The following is a 17,415-nucleotide window of genomic DNA, read 5'->3' on the forward strand; positions in this document are numbered from 1 at the left end:
ATGCTACTCTGGGCCAAAGGTACACGGATTTCGCGTGGGTGGCCCAAAAAGTTGGAGTGAGTTTTGTGGTGAAACGTTCGCTTATCGGTGGGGCGGGGGAGGAAACAACTGGCTAGACCATACAGATGTCGTCTTACTTCTGGCCATATAAATACTTTCGACATTATCAATTATTTGACATTAATTATTTTATTGAATTTGTTTATGGTTGCCACTTCGTGGTGCAATTATAAAATAACAATATAAATATTCAGGCAAGTGGGGTCCTTTGTTAAGAGGTGTTTACCTATCGATGAGTGAAAGAAATTTACGGGGAACCCGGATGTTATAAGCTTTATAAGGTGATTAGGTATTTATTACAATTAAATGATACTTAACTCGATGGGGAATGTGTTAAAAACCCAACATAATTAAATGATACAAGTACTCGAAAGATAAAATATGCTTTAAATATATAACGAAAGTAAGCATTTGTGAAAGAAAGATGAAGTAACTGGAAGTACTGGATTAGTTAAACTATACCAATTAATCATAGCTTGATCACAAGGTCTAACAACTTCTCAACTGCCACTGGGTGTTCAGCGCCCAAAGATCGAATCGATTGATCACACGATCGACGGGACTTGAGCTAATTTTATGGCACACCGTCGACTGTGGCCCTTTGACCACTTCGCCACTTCACCACTTGGCCACCGAATGGCCAACGACCGACCACCGACCAATCACCAGTTGGTTATGGGACTTTGCGAAAGTTATCGAACAGCCCACTTCATCCGTGCAATCAATATATTTACTCTCGCCAATCTATTGTTTTTATTGTTTTTATTGCCCGCCGCCTGACTTTCTGTACTTAAAAGCGTCTAATCGAAACATCGCAACGCTGTCGTTTGATTTTGCACGGTTACAAAAAAATAGGATCGCATGTGTTGTTTATCAACAATATTATTGTGGGAAAATGTTTTTATTACGAAATTACGCGACCAACTTGATCAAAATATTGCAGCAACTACAAAGGACTCAAAGAGTGCCAAAGAATTCGCGGGAAAAAGGCTATTGGGTGCAGATTTCTGTGTTTGCATATTCGGAAGTTGCATACATATACTCGTCGGATTGGGGTTTTCAAAATCAAAAACTTTTAACTTATAGAGCCCAAGGGCAACTGTACTTTCGGAAGTCGAGCGAAAACTTTCCCGATTTTTTCCCTGTGCACCGATGTTTGGCTTCTTAATCTTTTTCTTCGCCAGGGGGGATGGGGCTTTTGGCGCTTTTGGGGCTCCGGGACCATTTGGGCTGGCAATAATTGTTTATTATCACGTCATTGGAGCGTTTTGCTGTTGCTGTTTGCTGTGTGTCGCGCTGATAAGAGCACACTCCAAATATCAAAAATCAAGAGCCGCTGCAATCTCGCGACTGGCCAGCGTTGTCGATCGTTGGCCAGCAGCTATCTATTTATAATTAAACCAAAAATTTATGGCTTGCTCAAACTCCAATCTGTATCAATTAACAATTGTTGCACGATAGCAAAACAAAGGAAAAGTTCTTACTTCTTAGACCACTTCCAGAAGTACATAACCCTATTCGTGCAACATTGCTGCAGCACTTGGTGCAGACAATAGAACCTGGCTAAATCGGATCGAAGATAACTGAGAATCGCGATAATAAATGTTTGGCAGAGATACGATTTTTCTTCATAACTCGGCAAACAGCAGTCAGAAAGCCAAGGGAATAACCGTTTTGAACAACTTGTTGCCAATGATAACGATACCTTCACTGTTTTGAGCATTTAAACTAAAAAATGTTTTGTTTTCTCACAATTCCATAAAAAAAAGGTTTTTAAAATTTTAAAACCATTTGATTGGAAATTTAATTACGAGTTCAAAGTTCTGATCAAAATAATGATATTTTTAATAGCAAAAAAACACAACAAAATTGGAAAAAATGCGAAGAAAATAGAATCTTAATTTTTAAACACAGTTTGCTTGGGAATGTCATTACAAGCTCAACGAGGTATAGAATTCTTTATTTGAACTACCATAACCATTTTTATGCCGAAATATTCTTTATTTTGTATGCAAGAATCAGGATATGGCCTCTTTTGGGTAAAATGCTATGTTTCCGAATGGCATGCAAAATGGCTGAGTTCCAGCCATCAGCGATCATATCATATATCCCTTTAAGTTTAACCAAATGATATCGTTTCGTCTTTTTTCTCTGTGCAGACTTGTTAGTGCTTTCGGTGCGTTTTTGCACACGTTGCGAAATTAAAAGTTCAGTCCGTGTCCGTCCGTCTGTCCGTTCGTCCGTCTGTCCGTTAAGTTGTCCGTTCGTCGATCGTCATACGTGCGAGTGTGTGGTCCTTATCGCACCGAATTTGAATTTCCATCAAAACAAAGCGAGCAGAGGAGCGTTGATAGTTCTACTCGTATACCACCACATTCCAGATTAACTTGCGCCATTTGATTCGGCTATTTTCGCTGGAAGCGCCCAAGAAGAGAGCATCGATTCTTGGCGACAAAAAATCCGCATATATGTATGTACATATTGGCAATTCCATTTCGAGACCCCAGACGACAATCGCCTTTGCAAATCAATCACCGGACATTATCGTTATCTGTCGCGTCGTCTGTTTCGATTCGAGATTTCAATAGTCTGTGGGGCCAATTAAGTCCCCAGATGGCTCTCGACTTTTACTTTGGTTAGTCGATCCAGCATGAACCCGGGCGATAGCCCCCACCTCTCTAATTCACAAAAACACAGCAAAAGCAAAAAAAAATACAATAACAATCCGGGAATCATTGGGATCAGTCCGCCATGTGTGGCTGTACATGGTTTCCGGACATCTGTGTTTTTTGCAAATATATAAGAAGCTCTATTTCGAATTCTTAGCCCCAAAGTATGTTGCATTATACAATGGCAGTGAAGTGGTCTATTTTGAGGAACCAGCGGAAAGTCCATAACAAAATACACTGTCACTTCAACTGACCTCAAATAACAATACATTAAAAGAGCATATTTTATTTTGGTTATTTATTTGCTTGCTATTTGGATTACGTGTCACATATTTTACAAAGTATACAAAAAAATATGTATGTATTTAGGTATGTATTTATATCTCGAGGGTCGATAGCAGTGAAGTTTAGTTGAACATAAATATTAAAATGTAATCGTTTATATTTTAATATAATATGGTTTTGCTTCCTAAAAAGAAACCACGAAACCCATTCACACCTAAATGCCTTTTTGTGTAGTTTAATGATGATGGTTCATACTGATGGTTCAATTGTTGATTGAATGAATGATTGATTGTTGCCGTGATTGTTGAACTGTGCTTTTGGTCTCCAGGATGGCACACACGATCCACACCAAATGTCTGGATCGTGTCTGCATATATGTTTAGAGTGTAGATTCGTTTAGATGACTCACTCCATCGCTTCGTTTGTGCAGAAATTGCAACTCTACTGGCTAAAAGTTTATATATCGTATATGTGTGTGTATATGTATTCGCATAGTACATTTATTAGCAAAAAAAAAAGGGGGTTTGACCCGTGAGTGGGTCAGGAAAAAAAAAACACACTTAACTCAATACTGATGTTTAGTACACATTAGATGTTTTCTAATTAGCATTAATTAGCTTTACTTACAGGCTACTAAGTATATTTTAATGTAATAATAATAAATTATTAATCAAATATGCTTGGTTAGTGAGCAAGAAGGGCAGGGCGGGCGGGGCGGTATGTGTCGTATGTGTGAAACGAGCTGAATCAGTGTCCTGCCAGCTGGGCAGTCGGCCAGGCGATCTTGGCATCGATCCGCTTGTAGGCCAGCATGCAGTGCTTGCCCTTGGCCGCCAGACGGGCATCCTGCGGACACTCGGCGTCCGTCAGCAGCGTCTCCTCGCCATCGACCAGCTTGAAGAGCGCATAGTCCTGCGGATTCGTGATGCGCGCCTTGTGCGCAATGATGCGGCACACCTCGCGGGTGGTGGTATGTGGTCGCACCGGTAGTGTCCTCGTTTGCAGCGATCCGTTGCACTCGTCGGGTATGATCACGCGCAGCACGCTGGAGCAGGCGGGCAGGCAGCTGGAGCGCCACTAAAAGCAGAGGTATATGATGGTTAGTCAGTGCACAACTTTGGGGTTTTTGGAGCGTGAGCTGAGTTTTCCATATCCCCTTATCAAAAGCTAATCAAATCGAACTTTTTCTTTTCAAGTATCAAATATCGAAGTATAATTAATATTGAAGTATTATTAATATTGAAGTATAATTAATATCGAAGTATAATTAATATCGAAGTATAATTAATACCGAAGTATAATTAATATTGAAGTATTATTAATATCGAAGTATAATTAATATTGAAGTATAATATCGAAGTATAATTGGTATAATAATAAGGTATAATATTTTCGAAGTATAATTGGTATAATAATAAGGTATAATAATTTTGAAGTATAATATTGTGTAATAATAACAATAATCAGCTAACTTTTACAATGTAGATGGCTTATTAAAAAGAATGAATAATTAACTAATGTCCTATGTATGAAGTCTAGATTCAAGCGTCAAGTTTACATATAGCTAATAGTTTTGATATCCTAGCTACTTTCCTTAAGTAAGTTATTTGGAAAGGGAAACCCAGCTCATTTGCGACTGCTACTTACGTCCAGGGATCCGCTGCCGCTCTCCCCCTCGGAGGCCATGAAGGTTTTGAGCACCTGAACGGCGCTGCAGAGGGCGGTCAGATAGTAGCCCGGCTCCCCGTTGAGCAGGGTCGGCTGTAGGAGGCCCCACATGAACTCCGCCTCGATCTCGGCGCCCACGAATCCGCACTTGGCCACCACATAGACGAGCACGGGCAGGAAATCATCGGCGCCCAGCTGCTGGCCACGCGGACAGCCGGTGGCATCGAATACCGTCGAGATGACGCACAGGAAGAGCTCCAGCTTGTCCAGCGGCAACTCGGCCTCCTGCAGGCGCCACAACAGATTGGCGATGAGCCGCAGGGCGGCCTGTGATGGTGGGGTTACCGTGGGCCTGATGCCAAAGTCGGCAGCCTCCCGTTCGCAGGCGTAGCGCACATTCTGCGCCAGCAATTGGATATCCTCGCTGCGCTGATAGTGATCCACGAAAATGCCATAGAGATGCTCACGCAGCGGCAGCACAACCAACTGGTGCATCACCGTCTCCAGCATGGCGTCCAGGTTGAGGAACTCATCCGATTTGAGTCGCGCCCTCGCCGTCTCCAGTTCCGCATGAAACTTGCCCTCGCCATGCTTCACCAGGTAGTTCTTCATGCCGCTCATGAACTGGCGCATATTCCGCATCACCACCTGGGGCGCCGCCTCCCGAGACTCCTTGGTGCAGCAAATGAAGTTCTCAATGTTGCGGGCAAACGTGGAGCTGGGATCCTGGGCCAATTGCAGGGTGTATGCCCGCAAAGAATCGCCGGGTCCGCTGCTCTGGATGCTCATCTTGTTGCGGGGGTGACCTGCAAGAATCAAACAGATAACAGATGTTGTTAGTTAACAGATATAAACTGTTTTGGCATATAGTATATATGTAAATATTTATATGAAGCTATCTAGTTAACATATGGGTTCACATAGAGACGCTTATCATCTGTGAGACTCCCTTATCGATTGGATGAGCCTCCCCCTTACCGGCTATTAATTCACACAGTAGCCGGAGCAAACGGCGCAGGATGCGACAGCAGCCACGACTCTGGCAGAAGTCCTCGTCGGCGCACTCACAGCCACGTCGATAGCGACGATAGAGACGACGACTCTGGGATTGTAGGCACAGGCCCAGTGCTTGGCATTCGACAATGTGCGCCATGCTCAGCAGGATGTTGCCCTGTTCGTCCAGGTGAAAGAACTGTTTGATGTCGTAGTGATCACAGGTGTTCTGCTCACCAGGATGGCACTGATCCGGCTCGTTGCTAGCTGCCTCCGGCACGGCATCCTCCCCGGCGGGACACTTCCCAATGGCGCCCATTATGGAGCTGGCCAGCGCCTCAGTCTTCAGTTGTTTCCGATTGATGCGGCAGTCTTTAAGCACCTGTTGCGGACATGTAGCCACTTGGTGTGTGGATGGGATGGCAATGCTGTTGGCACTACTGGACTTCCTAGACTTCTTGCACAGCACTGCGGTTGGCGACGATGGCGCCCGCTGTGGACTTTCATTCTCGTCCTGGGGCAGCACAATTCCCGTCTGTATGTTGTCCACGAACAGCAGTTCCAGGAATTTACGTTTGCGTTTGGGTTTCGATTTGATTGCAGCCTTTGTCTCCGTATCCTTAACCGTAACCGTCTCCTTATCCCTGGCATTGATCTCCTCTGGTGAACTGATTGGCAGCTGTGTTCGTTGCTGCAGCAGCTCCTCTTCGAAGTCCGCTGAAAAGTAATTGGACTGCGGCGGATGCTCGATGATCTCCCATTCGGACATGATGCTGAGGAACTGTGCCTCCTCCTTGTAGTGTCGCACATGATCGGGATCGTGAAAGAACTCCTCCGGCTCCTGCCGTTCAATGCATCGCTCATCCAGCCAGCTCAGCGACTTGGACATATCGCGTTGATTCAACTGCGGCTGCTGCGTTGGTTGGTTGAGTGAGGCGGGTGAATGCGGGCGGCTCACGGACGGTGCACGCGACGATCTTTTGAACCAACTCATGGTATATCCGGTAGCGATTCTTGCCAGCTAAAACGAATTGGCGGAAACGCAGGTTTCTCATCGGCACACGCTGCGGCTGTTTGATAAGCGATGGCGGTCGCGTTCAACTCTCACTCTCCACCGACGATCGTTGGATCTTCGCGTCTCTTGAATTGTTTTTTTTTTTAGTTTTTGCTCAATGAAATATGTTATGTTTTCGAATGCGATGCTCGCTCTCGCAGGCTGTTGCTGCTCTAAACGCGGCCAATGCAAAACTAATTCTGAACTTCATACGCATTAGTTTATAAGACGGCAACGGCGACGCCATCTCCGCTGTCGACGTCGCAGTCCGCAAAAACAAAGATAGCGACGGCGGCGTCGCTAAATGTGTCAACTCGCCAAGTGGCGGCCTCATTTGCATGACCTTTTCCACCCAAAAAGCAGGTCAGCTCTGCTCATTTGCTCACAGGTATCGCTGATCCGATCCTCCTTTTTGGGCGGTGTCGCCCGGGAATTTCCGGCTTTTCCCTCGCCTGCCAGGTACAGTTGCGCAAGCCAATGACTCAATCGCTGGCCTGGATTGGCTTTGCACACCCACCAGGTAGTCCGCCCAGGTAGCCCAATCCCCGTTTAGTGTCTTGGACATTGGTCCATCGAAGCCACTACTACTACTACCTGGTAGGAATCGCTGGCAAGCTATCGCCAGCGCAAGCTGATTCATTGTGGGCTCTTTGTGCATCGCTGAACAAGTCGGAAACCCCATTGCAAAACAAAACCCAGATGTTCATGTTCGTATTTGAGTGGCATGTGAAAACCATTTTTAGACCCCCCCCTCATATTACTCATGTAAATAATCAGCTGTAAACCCCGTGGTCTCGTTATCCAGTAATTTTACATCATTAATGATATATATTTCCTTTAGAGTGGTATATGTTTTCCGAATATCAGCTGTATCTTGTCTAAATACAAGATCTCTGTTGATCTATTACTGTGTTCATTTTTGGTTCAATTTTTGCCAATTTTTGGTTCAGTTTTTGTTCATTTTGTGTTCATTTCATTTTCATTTTGTGTTCATTTCATTTTCATTTTGTGTTCATTTTATGTTCATTTTGTGTTCATTTTGTGTTAATTTTTGGTTCAGTTGTGTTCATTTTTGGTTCATTTTGTGTACATTTTGTGTGCATTTGTGTGCATTTTGTGTTCATTTTGTGTTCATTTTTAGTGCATTGCTTAGTGCCTCGTTTAACTATATCATAAACGAGTATCATATTACGAATATTATATAAACTTAATTTGACCTTTCAGTTTTCCAGCTGAAACCCGAACATGTCCTTGAAGGATTGGTTTGATGCGCTCTTCGATTCTAGTCCTCTATCTGCCAACGGTCTTATCAATAGACACGCTGGCTAGCTCGAAACTGAAACCGAGACTCCGTCCGGGTTCTAACGCAATGGATTGCCTGGATTGCATCAGCATTAGCCTGCTGATTTGTCTTGGGTCTGATGCGCAATTCGGAAAAACCTCCGGGCGGTAAATGGAGGTTTTCAGGTTGCGGTTGAGGGTTTTTGTCGCCATTCGATCGATCTTCCTCGTCCAAAGTTCAAATGCACTGCAACTACAACTCAACCTTGGCAGCAAGGGAGCACTGAACCCAACTACCTGTTTGGTTTTTCCGCTAATCTTCCGTTTCCAAGCGCTTGGAGTTTTTGGGCTAAAGATTTCGCCCTAGAGATTTGGCTAGCTTATCAATCCATCCAGGTCTGGCATACGAATACACCATTAACTTTTACAATGGCTGCGACTGCGGCTGCGGACAAACAAATCCGTTGGCAAGGCGGCGAAAAATGAGCACGTGTGAATTGGGCTGGACCAAATTCAAATTGAAATGTAAGTAAGTAGTCAGATTGAAAAGCATATCGCTTCGAATGCGTTTTAGAATCGATTTGCAATGGGTGCGTTTTTAAAATAGCAACGCGTTTGTTTGGCTTTCATCAGCACCATCATCAGATGGTCTTTGTTGTCTGGCTGACTTGGTCGTCGTTGGTGTGATGTTTGTCTTTGCTTACACTGACCCAAAAATAGACTGTCTAGGTCGAGATATAGAATCCCATTCCAATCTGCAAACATTCACCATACACACACACATACACACACACCAGTGTTTGTGCTCTGCATTCATCATGTTTGCTCTCATCATCATCTATTAATTACGCATCCCATTCAGAGTCGCCAACTCCGCGCGGTGAAATTTGCGCTCGCTGATAAAAACGCTGCCGGCGTCGCTACGTCGGTTTACATTCCAAAGTCTTACTCTGGAGCCGCAGCACCATCACCACCAACCACCCACCCCCCGCAATCGAGACGCAAAGGAATGATGAACAGTGCTATACCCTGTGATGAGGGCATTAACGTTTTGTAACGCAGATGAGCAGATATTCCCAGCCCTAGAAATGTAGTGTTTGTCTTGTCTTATTCGTTATTTTGAAAACTCCTTTCTTCCAAGAATCAGTAACTATTTCTATAGAAAATCACTCTTAGTCAACATATCACCAATGATATTTAGTCGTCAACTGCGACGCAGAAATCGCTAGTCAGCGGATAAGGAAGGGGGCGGTATTAGCTGGGATCGGGATCGGAATTGGGTGCGACTGGGGGAAGGCTGTTGTGCAGCAGATAAGTTTCGGCAAAGGCTTTGTAGTCATCAGGCGGAGGAGGCAGCGGAGCAGTGTTCCTTTTTTCCAGATAGTCTTCTATACTAGCCGCTCTCTGCCGATGTCGCTGCAAACCAGTTTCAACCGCCGCTGGCGACTTACGACAGACCTAAGTCACTTGAGGCGAAGATCTGCACAGTTAGAGGCGATTATGCTCTGGTTCTTGTGTTACATGTGCTTTCATCAGCACTCTAACCTCAAAAGCTTATACATTCGCTGATAAAAATTCATATATAGTTCCCAATACAATTAATATAATATTTCTTTAGATAAACAAAAGAATCTGCATTTCAAATTGACAGGTTATTGCTATAGCTAGTTCTATTTATGCTGATTATATTTGTGACCCCCCCTCAAAATAATCCTATTTGTAAACCATTTTTTAAGCAAAACAAATAATAACAAAGTCAGTCGAGTTCGATTCTGATTGATTCATTGGCTTTGATTTCAGCTCTTTAAGTTCCGCGCACTCAATCGTTTCGTCAATCGATGACGATGTGCCGCTGATAAGCATATGTATATGACCATGGGGCCACATGAATGCGCATGATGCAACAACAATATTAAACAACAGATTGCAATTGAGCGTGATCCCCATCATCATCATCATCATCATCATTACTCCACTTCCCAAGCACACGAGACGACTTCTGAAGGCGAAGTGCTTGCAGGTGGTGGCGACCAATTGACACGATTTCGATGCTTTATCAGTTGAATTCATGCTTAAAGATCTCTGATTTCTGATTTGTGACCGATAACCGAATTACACTTATAGTTATTACACTTATATACTGATTAGTTTCCCGCTTGATTACAACCCAAAAGAATGCAGAAACTACTCACATAAGACTTCACGATCCCGCATGCTGGGGTTACGCAGAATTGTGGCCACTTTGGGTCGACTGTTGTTGGCCTTGCCATTGTTGGTATTGCCGGTATTGTTGGGCTTGTGGTGTCCAGCACCGTTCCGGTTCGCCTTGAGTGTGTCCTGGTTGCAGCTGCCATTGCTGCCGTCTTTGGTGCTTTGTAGTTCCTCGATAATCGTGTCGTCCTCTGAGAGAGCGGGTCGGCACTTGGACAGATGGATGGTGTCCGAATTGATGGTGGCATCTGTATAAACATTGTATAATTAATAAACAAAATTTGTGCATATGTTATAGGTTATGATGGCTTACCATCGTGGGGCAGGAAGGAGTCCCATTGGGACGAGTCCCAGGGCTCCGAGAAGATGGTGCCATCATCGGACTGCGCCGAATCGATGCCTCCGAACGAGTTCTGGCAGTTGAAGACGTTGTCGTAGGAGGAGAGCCGGCAACCGATTTGGCTCTGGAATGACTTTTGGCTGCCATCGCATCCGAGTCCCACCTTATCCTGCTGTCCCAGGACATGTGGCTGCAGGGCTGCCGTTTGCGGCGGCGTTGAGCAACGCACCAGCTCTGGCAGATTAAGGTCGGGCAATCGATTGGCGATGATCTGATGGATGGTAAGCGTTCGCTTCTTTCCCTGGCCATCTGCACGGCTATCACGGCCCAGCGAATTTTCCTTTTCCTGCCAATCGATGGCTGCCGTATCGTAATCGCCACCAGCATGACTGCCCGTATCCTGCTTGGCCATGAACTCCCAACTGCTGTCCAATTGCCAGTGATCGATGCGATTACGTGCCCGCTTGGTGGGCTGCTGTTGCTGTTGCGACTGCTGTTGCTGCGGCTGGGTAACCTTCGGTTTGGGTTTCAGTTCGTCCAGACTGCCGGCAAGCTTTTCCAGATCGCTGGGCTGCAGCATTGCACCATTGCCGCATCCTCCGAAGCCCGCTTTTAGTGGTTCCGAGTGCCGTTGGCTGGCGTGAAGCATTTGATTGCGATGCTGGCGCCGCAAGATGGCCGTGGCTGCGCTGGTCAGGCCCGCCTGACGCAGTGCATCCGCTGGTTCCGCATAAAACGGACTGCCCTGCTTGCTGCGACTGGCTCCGTTGCTATGTCCCTCGGCCGTGGGCGTGGTATCGCCGCCATCGTCCTCCGTCGCCGTCATGGACTGGGTCATGGCCACAGGTGGCGCCTGTCCCGACAGATTTGGCAAGAGCAGACCAGCTCTCGAGCGGGCTGGCACATCGCCGGAGAACTGTAGCAGAGATTGGCTAGAGGATTCGTTGGGTGTGGCAGTTGTTTCCTCCTCGCAGGGCGATAGGTGAGATTGCAGCGTCGGTGTGGGAGTGCTCGCTGAAAAGAGGACACAACCAATGAATATCTAGACAAGAGAACACTTTCCGAACGGAAGGGTATCAAAACTTACGAGTCTCGGCCAGCAAATCTGGCCGTCGGTTCATCACGCCGCCCACCGTGTCCAATGCCGGGCGGAAACTGGTAAGCAGGCTGGCGCGATCGCTGGGATCGTGCGACCAGACGTCCTCGTAGTCGCTGATCTTGTCGCTCAGCGCACTGGCGCAGTACTGCATCGGCGGGCTCTCGAGGATGTCCGACTCCTTGTAGTGCTGCGACTCCTTGCCCGCCCGCGACTTGCGGGATTTGCCGCCGCTGCTGCTGCTACCGCCACTGGGCGTTAGCGGGGTGAGGGGTGAGGTGAGCAGCTTGCGGACCGGCGGCGGCCAGCGACCATCGTTGGAGGAGGATCCCTGCGAGGAAAGCGTATCCTTGCACTCGCCCTCCGGCGACAGCCGCTTGGCGAATGTCTGAAAAGTGCTCGCCTGTCCATTCAGTAGGGCATTGAAGGGATTACTGGCCGCCGGAGTGGTAACCTCCACGAATTTTCCATTACCATTACCAACCGTTGGTCCACTGCCGCCGCCACCTCCGTTCTCCATCGAGAAGGTGACCGTGGTGGTAACCGTAAAATTGCCATTGCCATTGCCACTGCCATTCTGATCCGGTGAATGGGGCTTTGACCAGCGCATTGGTGGTGCGGGCGGCTTGAGATTCAGCGTATTCGGTGGCTTTGGTCGCTGTGGACGCACTTGATCCACTTCCGGCGCCGTTTGGGCCACTTTAAAGGTGCTCAGCTGTTGGTCAACCACCGATGGGCATACGGGTGCCAAAGAAGCACCCGTTGAACCGGGCAAATAATGCCCAGGATTGTCCACCGGCGACATGGTGAGTATCACCGAATCTACAGAATTTGGACTCAGCAGCTGCATGTGCTGACCACCGCTGGTCGTGAATGAGCTAAGGCTCGAGTTCGTCGTATCGGATGGTGTGCCCGCCTGGCTAAAGAAGCCCAGCAACTGACCACTTCCCGTGGGACTGAAGAGACCACCACCCGGCAGCGGCGGTGCTCCAGTGGGCGGTGGCTTGGACAGGGCATCGCTGAAGAAGGTGGCAGTGCCAAGACCACTGGTTTCCGTGAGTGAGAGCGGCGATTTGGCATCCAGCAAGTGCTGATCCTTCGCGGGATGCGCCACCACCGATGGCGTTGACGGACCGAGGAGAGCCGGACTGCTCACATAGCTCCAGAACTCCTGACCCAGCAGGGCCAGCGAACTCAGCTTCTTTCGGTTGTTCGCCTCCCGCAGGACACGTGGCAACATCAACTGCACCGGCAACTCATCGCAACATTGCGCATAGTGGGCAATCAGCGAGGGTATCGATCCAAATGTAAAACGCGAGCTCTCCAAGCTCAGGACATTGTCGTGCGACTGGATGAGATAGTGCTCGATATAGGGTCCTGTATCCTGGGGCAATCGCACCGAAACGGCCATTGTATTCGGCTGGCTGGAACCACGCACTATGAAGGTCTGCAAATAACAATAAAATATAGCGATTAGTAACGAGTCTAAAAGGTTACGCTTTTTTTTTTAAGATTTTATTGATTTAATACATTAAATTTAATACTAAAAGTAGCTACTCTTGCTACTCATGGATTACAGTTACCACTTTAAGGCAAAGTTTTTAACAAAACTTTGGCTGCTCGTTGCATAAAAGCACATATATCAACCTTAAGATTCCACTGCCAAGCCACAGGCTATAGATCAACAATATTCAGTGTTATCTTTCCATATCTTTGGCGGTGGTTTAAGTCCTTGAGTGAGTCTTTTTTCCTGTGACTGCGCGTTAAATGTTGCGTTCACAATTCGCCCATGAATTCCCACTTATGGATGATAAATCGTCCCAACTCCGCACTCTCGGCTTTCTTGTCCCATTCTTTTCATTGCAACAATGCTTTTGCCTCCTCGGGTTCTTACTTTTCCCACTTGCCTTGCCACTTTCTGTTGTCGGGAAAAACTTTGCAGACGCTGCGACAAATCGCGTTGAATGGGAAATTGGGAAATGGGTAATGCCTCTTCAGTCGCCCAAAAACCTGGTCAAGTATGGCCAAGACCAGGACCAAGAACTCTGCTCTGCTAATCGCCATTGAAAAACTTCATAATGAGCGCTTAACTTTAAGGCAGGCATTTGATGTTATCGAAGTCTAGAATAACTCATAATTATAGAACAAAAAATCCATATATCTAATATTTCTTTGAAAACTCATTCAGAAACCATAAAATCTTGCATCTTAAACAAAAATATAAGATGCGATTTAAAATTGCTCCCTTTTTTATAATTCTTTTAAAAGCAATTTTATTATAATTTCCATTCATAATCTTTCTCCAATCAATTCGGTAAAGTTCTGAGCTTTTGTGAGCCACCACAACCACCTGACTACCAGAAATTCAAGAGGAATTAAAAATGCGAGAAGGGAGAAGGGAGGGGGTGGTGTATGTTCTTAAGTGTTTTTCCACAGTCTACAAAGATTCACTTTCTGCGATTTACAGAATTTACTGATTCTCCCCGTCTGTCTTCTCCGCTGGCATTGTTGTATTTGCTTTTCAATTTCATCGCAGCAACCCTAAAAGCATGCAATTATATATGTACATATATATGTATGTATATAGTTATATAATTTTTCTTCTTCAGATTTCAATAAATGCCAACTGCGTGCGAGGGGAATGGGGAAAATTTGAAGGGGGGAATGTGGAGATTTGTGCACCCTGTGGCGTTGTTTATGATTTCTGTGCGAGTTGCGCACAATTTTTCAATAAGCAGTTGAAAGAAGATGATAAAAACCCATGAATCGGGTGGTTTTCACTCGTTTAGGGGTGAGGTTGCATCATTTTAAAGCATACTTTGCAGCTACTACATCTGCTTTTGATGCTATTACCCAAAAGAAAACCAAAAAAAACGAGGGTCAAACATTTTATACTGATTTAATAAGGCGCTCACACAAGGGGGCGTGGCCATGGTGCTTGACCATCAGGGAAATGCAATTTATAGGAAACACAGACGACGACCCAAACGAGCGTAAAAGTTCCTTAACAGGCTGAAAGAAAGCCAAGCAAAAAGTGGACAAAAGGAAAACTTAATAAAAACCCAAGACGGCAGAGAAAATGGAAAGCCAATGCAAGGAGAGTCGGCAGATAATGCACAAAGGTTGCCAAGGATGCTCGCTGTGCGAGATGAATACAGTGCGTTTCACATTTTTAAGCGCTTTGGAAATTCAAACAAAAGGCATTCTAATTAAAAGGCACGGGAAATGAGTTGAAGCTTTGAAACTCGCACTTTAGCGTATAATTTGTTATCATTTAATATTGTAGAGGTGTGTATATGGTTTCGTACCGCACTGTAGTGTCGTGTGTGTCTCAGCAGTGCCTGCATTTTATTGCCCTAAATTGACAAATTTCATTTGGGTGGCGAACAATAAAAGGGCGTGACGGCATTTGCAATTGACGACAGATCAGTTATATGTACATACAAATGCCCGTATGTAAAATGTTAAATGATACGTTGAATATATAAACGCATGCCAGTATGTAGATATAGATATTGTAGTATATGGATATAGTGGCCTTTGTGGCCTTTAAAGTGATGCATTAGTTGAAGGTGCAAGCCAGACAGGTGGATGTGCTCGTAAGTAGAGGTATATATTCAAACGTGTGTTGTACACCTGTCACAATGGCTCTTCGTCAGCCATTTACATTTCCATTTCCTCACTGCACTTGCATTTCCCATTTCCAGCCACATTTCTAGTACATTTCGCAAGCTGGCCATGGCTTTTTGCAGGCTTTTAGCCATCGTCTGGCGCAACAAGGAAGGCCTAGAAATGCACATGCTCCAGTTCATTGACTCACAAAAAAAAAGGTGGCAGCAAAGTGTTTGCAAAATGTGCAACTGCAATTGTATAGGCACAAAATGTCCTCAAAAGGATGCTGATACTCCTAGACACATTTGGAACTTCTTTTAAAAATACAAAAAAATTTAAAAGCCGCCTCTATTTTGTCCAAGTGTAATTCCCCAAAGGAACCAAGGAAAGGGAGTGATTATTTTTGCTCACGATAGGGTGGATGCATCGTTAGGTTTCCAACTCTTACCCGCAAATTGCATTTCACTTGCACTTTTCCACACTCGCCAACAGACTGATGAATGCGGTTTGGTTTGGTTTTCGATTTGTTCTGCTCGCCAACCGCAAAAGACAGTTAACAGTTTCATTTCCGTGTTTGCCGCCACTGGATTTTCAATTACACAAGGATATATGCGAGTGTCCTTGTGGTTCGGGCCCCGAAAATGTCGTAAATTTAAACGTTTTTATTGACCATTAAGTACGGGTTGCCGCAATACAAGCAGCAATTAATTTATTTGACTAAGGGAAAGACATCAGAAAAATCTTACACAAGTTAATTTTGTGCAATTTCTATTACAATTAATTCACAGTTCAACAGTTGCGTAACCAATTCAATTTAAATCTGCAATATTATGTTGTTTATGTCATCAATTAAATCAAATGCACTTATATTTTCCGCGTTTCCCAAACCAAATTCACTTTCTATTTGCAGTGCGTGGTCTCCTCTGCCAAAAACCCCAGCTGTTATCCCAGTCTGTCGGTAATCATTTATCTCTTTGCATTTATTTTGCATTTAATTGCATGTAAATTATTGTGCATTGGGCAGCACATGGCACCGAATGTTCGCACCTCCTGCCACCGATTCAAGACTCAACTCTGACCTCCATCATTCCCACGCTCCCGTATCTCTAGACCCATTCCAATGGCGTTTCACTCGATTCCCTGCGGCGTTGCAAATCAGACACAACACATTCTCGCCCCTTGCCACGAAAATTCATCGATTCGTCGCATTTGCACCCATTTCCGGTGTACGATGCCCAATGCCCCTTCCTCCTGGGAGGTAACAACATTTCCGGTTTCCATTTCTCGCCGCGTGCCTTCGGGGCTGCATTTCTCCTCTCGAAATGTCCGCAGTGCCACTCCGCCTCCAATTTTTGGGCCCGGCTCAATCACCGTCTTCATCCTTGGCCAAGTCACCCCTTTTTTGGCCAGATCACAATGCGCAACGTGTCGCAGCTGCTGCCTGTCTGCCCTCCACCCAAATCCTTCGATTTCGCCCTGCCTGTTTGTGGTTTTGGCCATCGGAATCGAAAGTGCAGCCGTTGCCAAGTGCCAAAACACGGAGAAATAAACTCAGCACGTTGCCAAATAACATGGTTTATATTAACTCAGAATAAAGCCATGAAATCATCTAGATTGCTTTCAAAGAAAAAGTACTAAATATGTTGGTAATGTTCGAGAATATGAATACTTATTAAAAATTGTACCATTCGGGGGTTTCTCTATTTAAAACTTTTAGTTAATATTTAACAAAATTTGAAATATTTATTTTAAATTATTGAGCATGTATTTTTAAGATTTGCTCAGTGCCGTCGCAGGATGTCTGCTTTCTGGTCGGCGTAATCAAGTTTTGGCCCGCAAATAGACTCGTCGTCGACTCGTTGGACTCGTTCAAGCGCCAAGTCTAGTCTATAATCATGAAATCATGCCACAAATGTTATGCCCAGCAGCAACTACATTGCACTGCCCACTTCCTTTGGCCCCCCCAAGCTGCTACAAGTTTCCCTTCCAGCTGCCTGCCCAGCTGTCTATCAATCATGACGCCATCAAAATGCTTGACAACAAATCTTGACTGCTTAATGGTCATGGACAACGACGAAATGGATTGGAAAGGCTGCCAAGCCAACTGCAGCCGAGTGGAATGGAGTGCAGCTACCAGGGATCTCGG

General features: G+C 45.5%; 1 protein-coding gene across 7 annotated transcripts in view; it reads right to left on the reverse strand.

The window, feature by feature from the left end:
• Nucleotides 1-3,012: 3,012 nt before the first annotated feature.
• The window catches only part of LOC6526023 (protein sprint), a 91,245-nt gene continuing 76,842 nt past the window's right edge, over nucleotides 3,013-17,415 (reverse strand). For 6 of the 7 annotated variants that reach the window (XM_002101804.3, XM_039370115.1, XM_015191112.2 and 3 more), the window contains 5 exons: nucleotides 11,649-13,104; nucleotides 10,535-11,575; nucleotides 10,203-10,469; nucleotides 4,662-5,488; nucleotides 3,013-4,091 (listed from right to left, as the gene is read on the reverse strand). In XM_002101804.3, the coding sequence (XP_002101840.2) occupies nucleotides 3,762-4,091; nucleotides 4,662-5,488; nucleotides 10,203-10,469; nucleotides 10,535-11,575; nucleotides 11,649-13,104 (3,921 nt within the window). In that variant the 3' untranslated portion in view covers nucleotides 3,013-3,761. Of the gene's footprint in view, nucleotides 4,092-4,661; nucleotides 5,489-5,660; nucleotides 6,925-10,202; nucleotides 10,470-10,534; nucleotides 11,576-11,648; nucleotides 13,105-17,415 lie in introns of those variants that run through there. The other variant, XM_015191114.2, reaches the window with a different exon arrangement.

The sequence above is a fragment of the Drosophila yakuba genome, chromosome X (genome assembly GCF_016746365.2).
Source record: "Drosophila yakuba strain Tai18E2 chromosome X, Prin_Dyak_Tai18E2_2.1, whole genome shotgun sequence".
Classification (NCBI taxonomy): domain Eukaryota; kingdom Metazoa; phylum Arthropoda; class Insecta; order Diptera; family Drosophilidae; genus Drosophila; species Drosophila yakuba.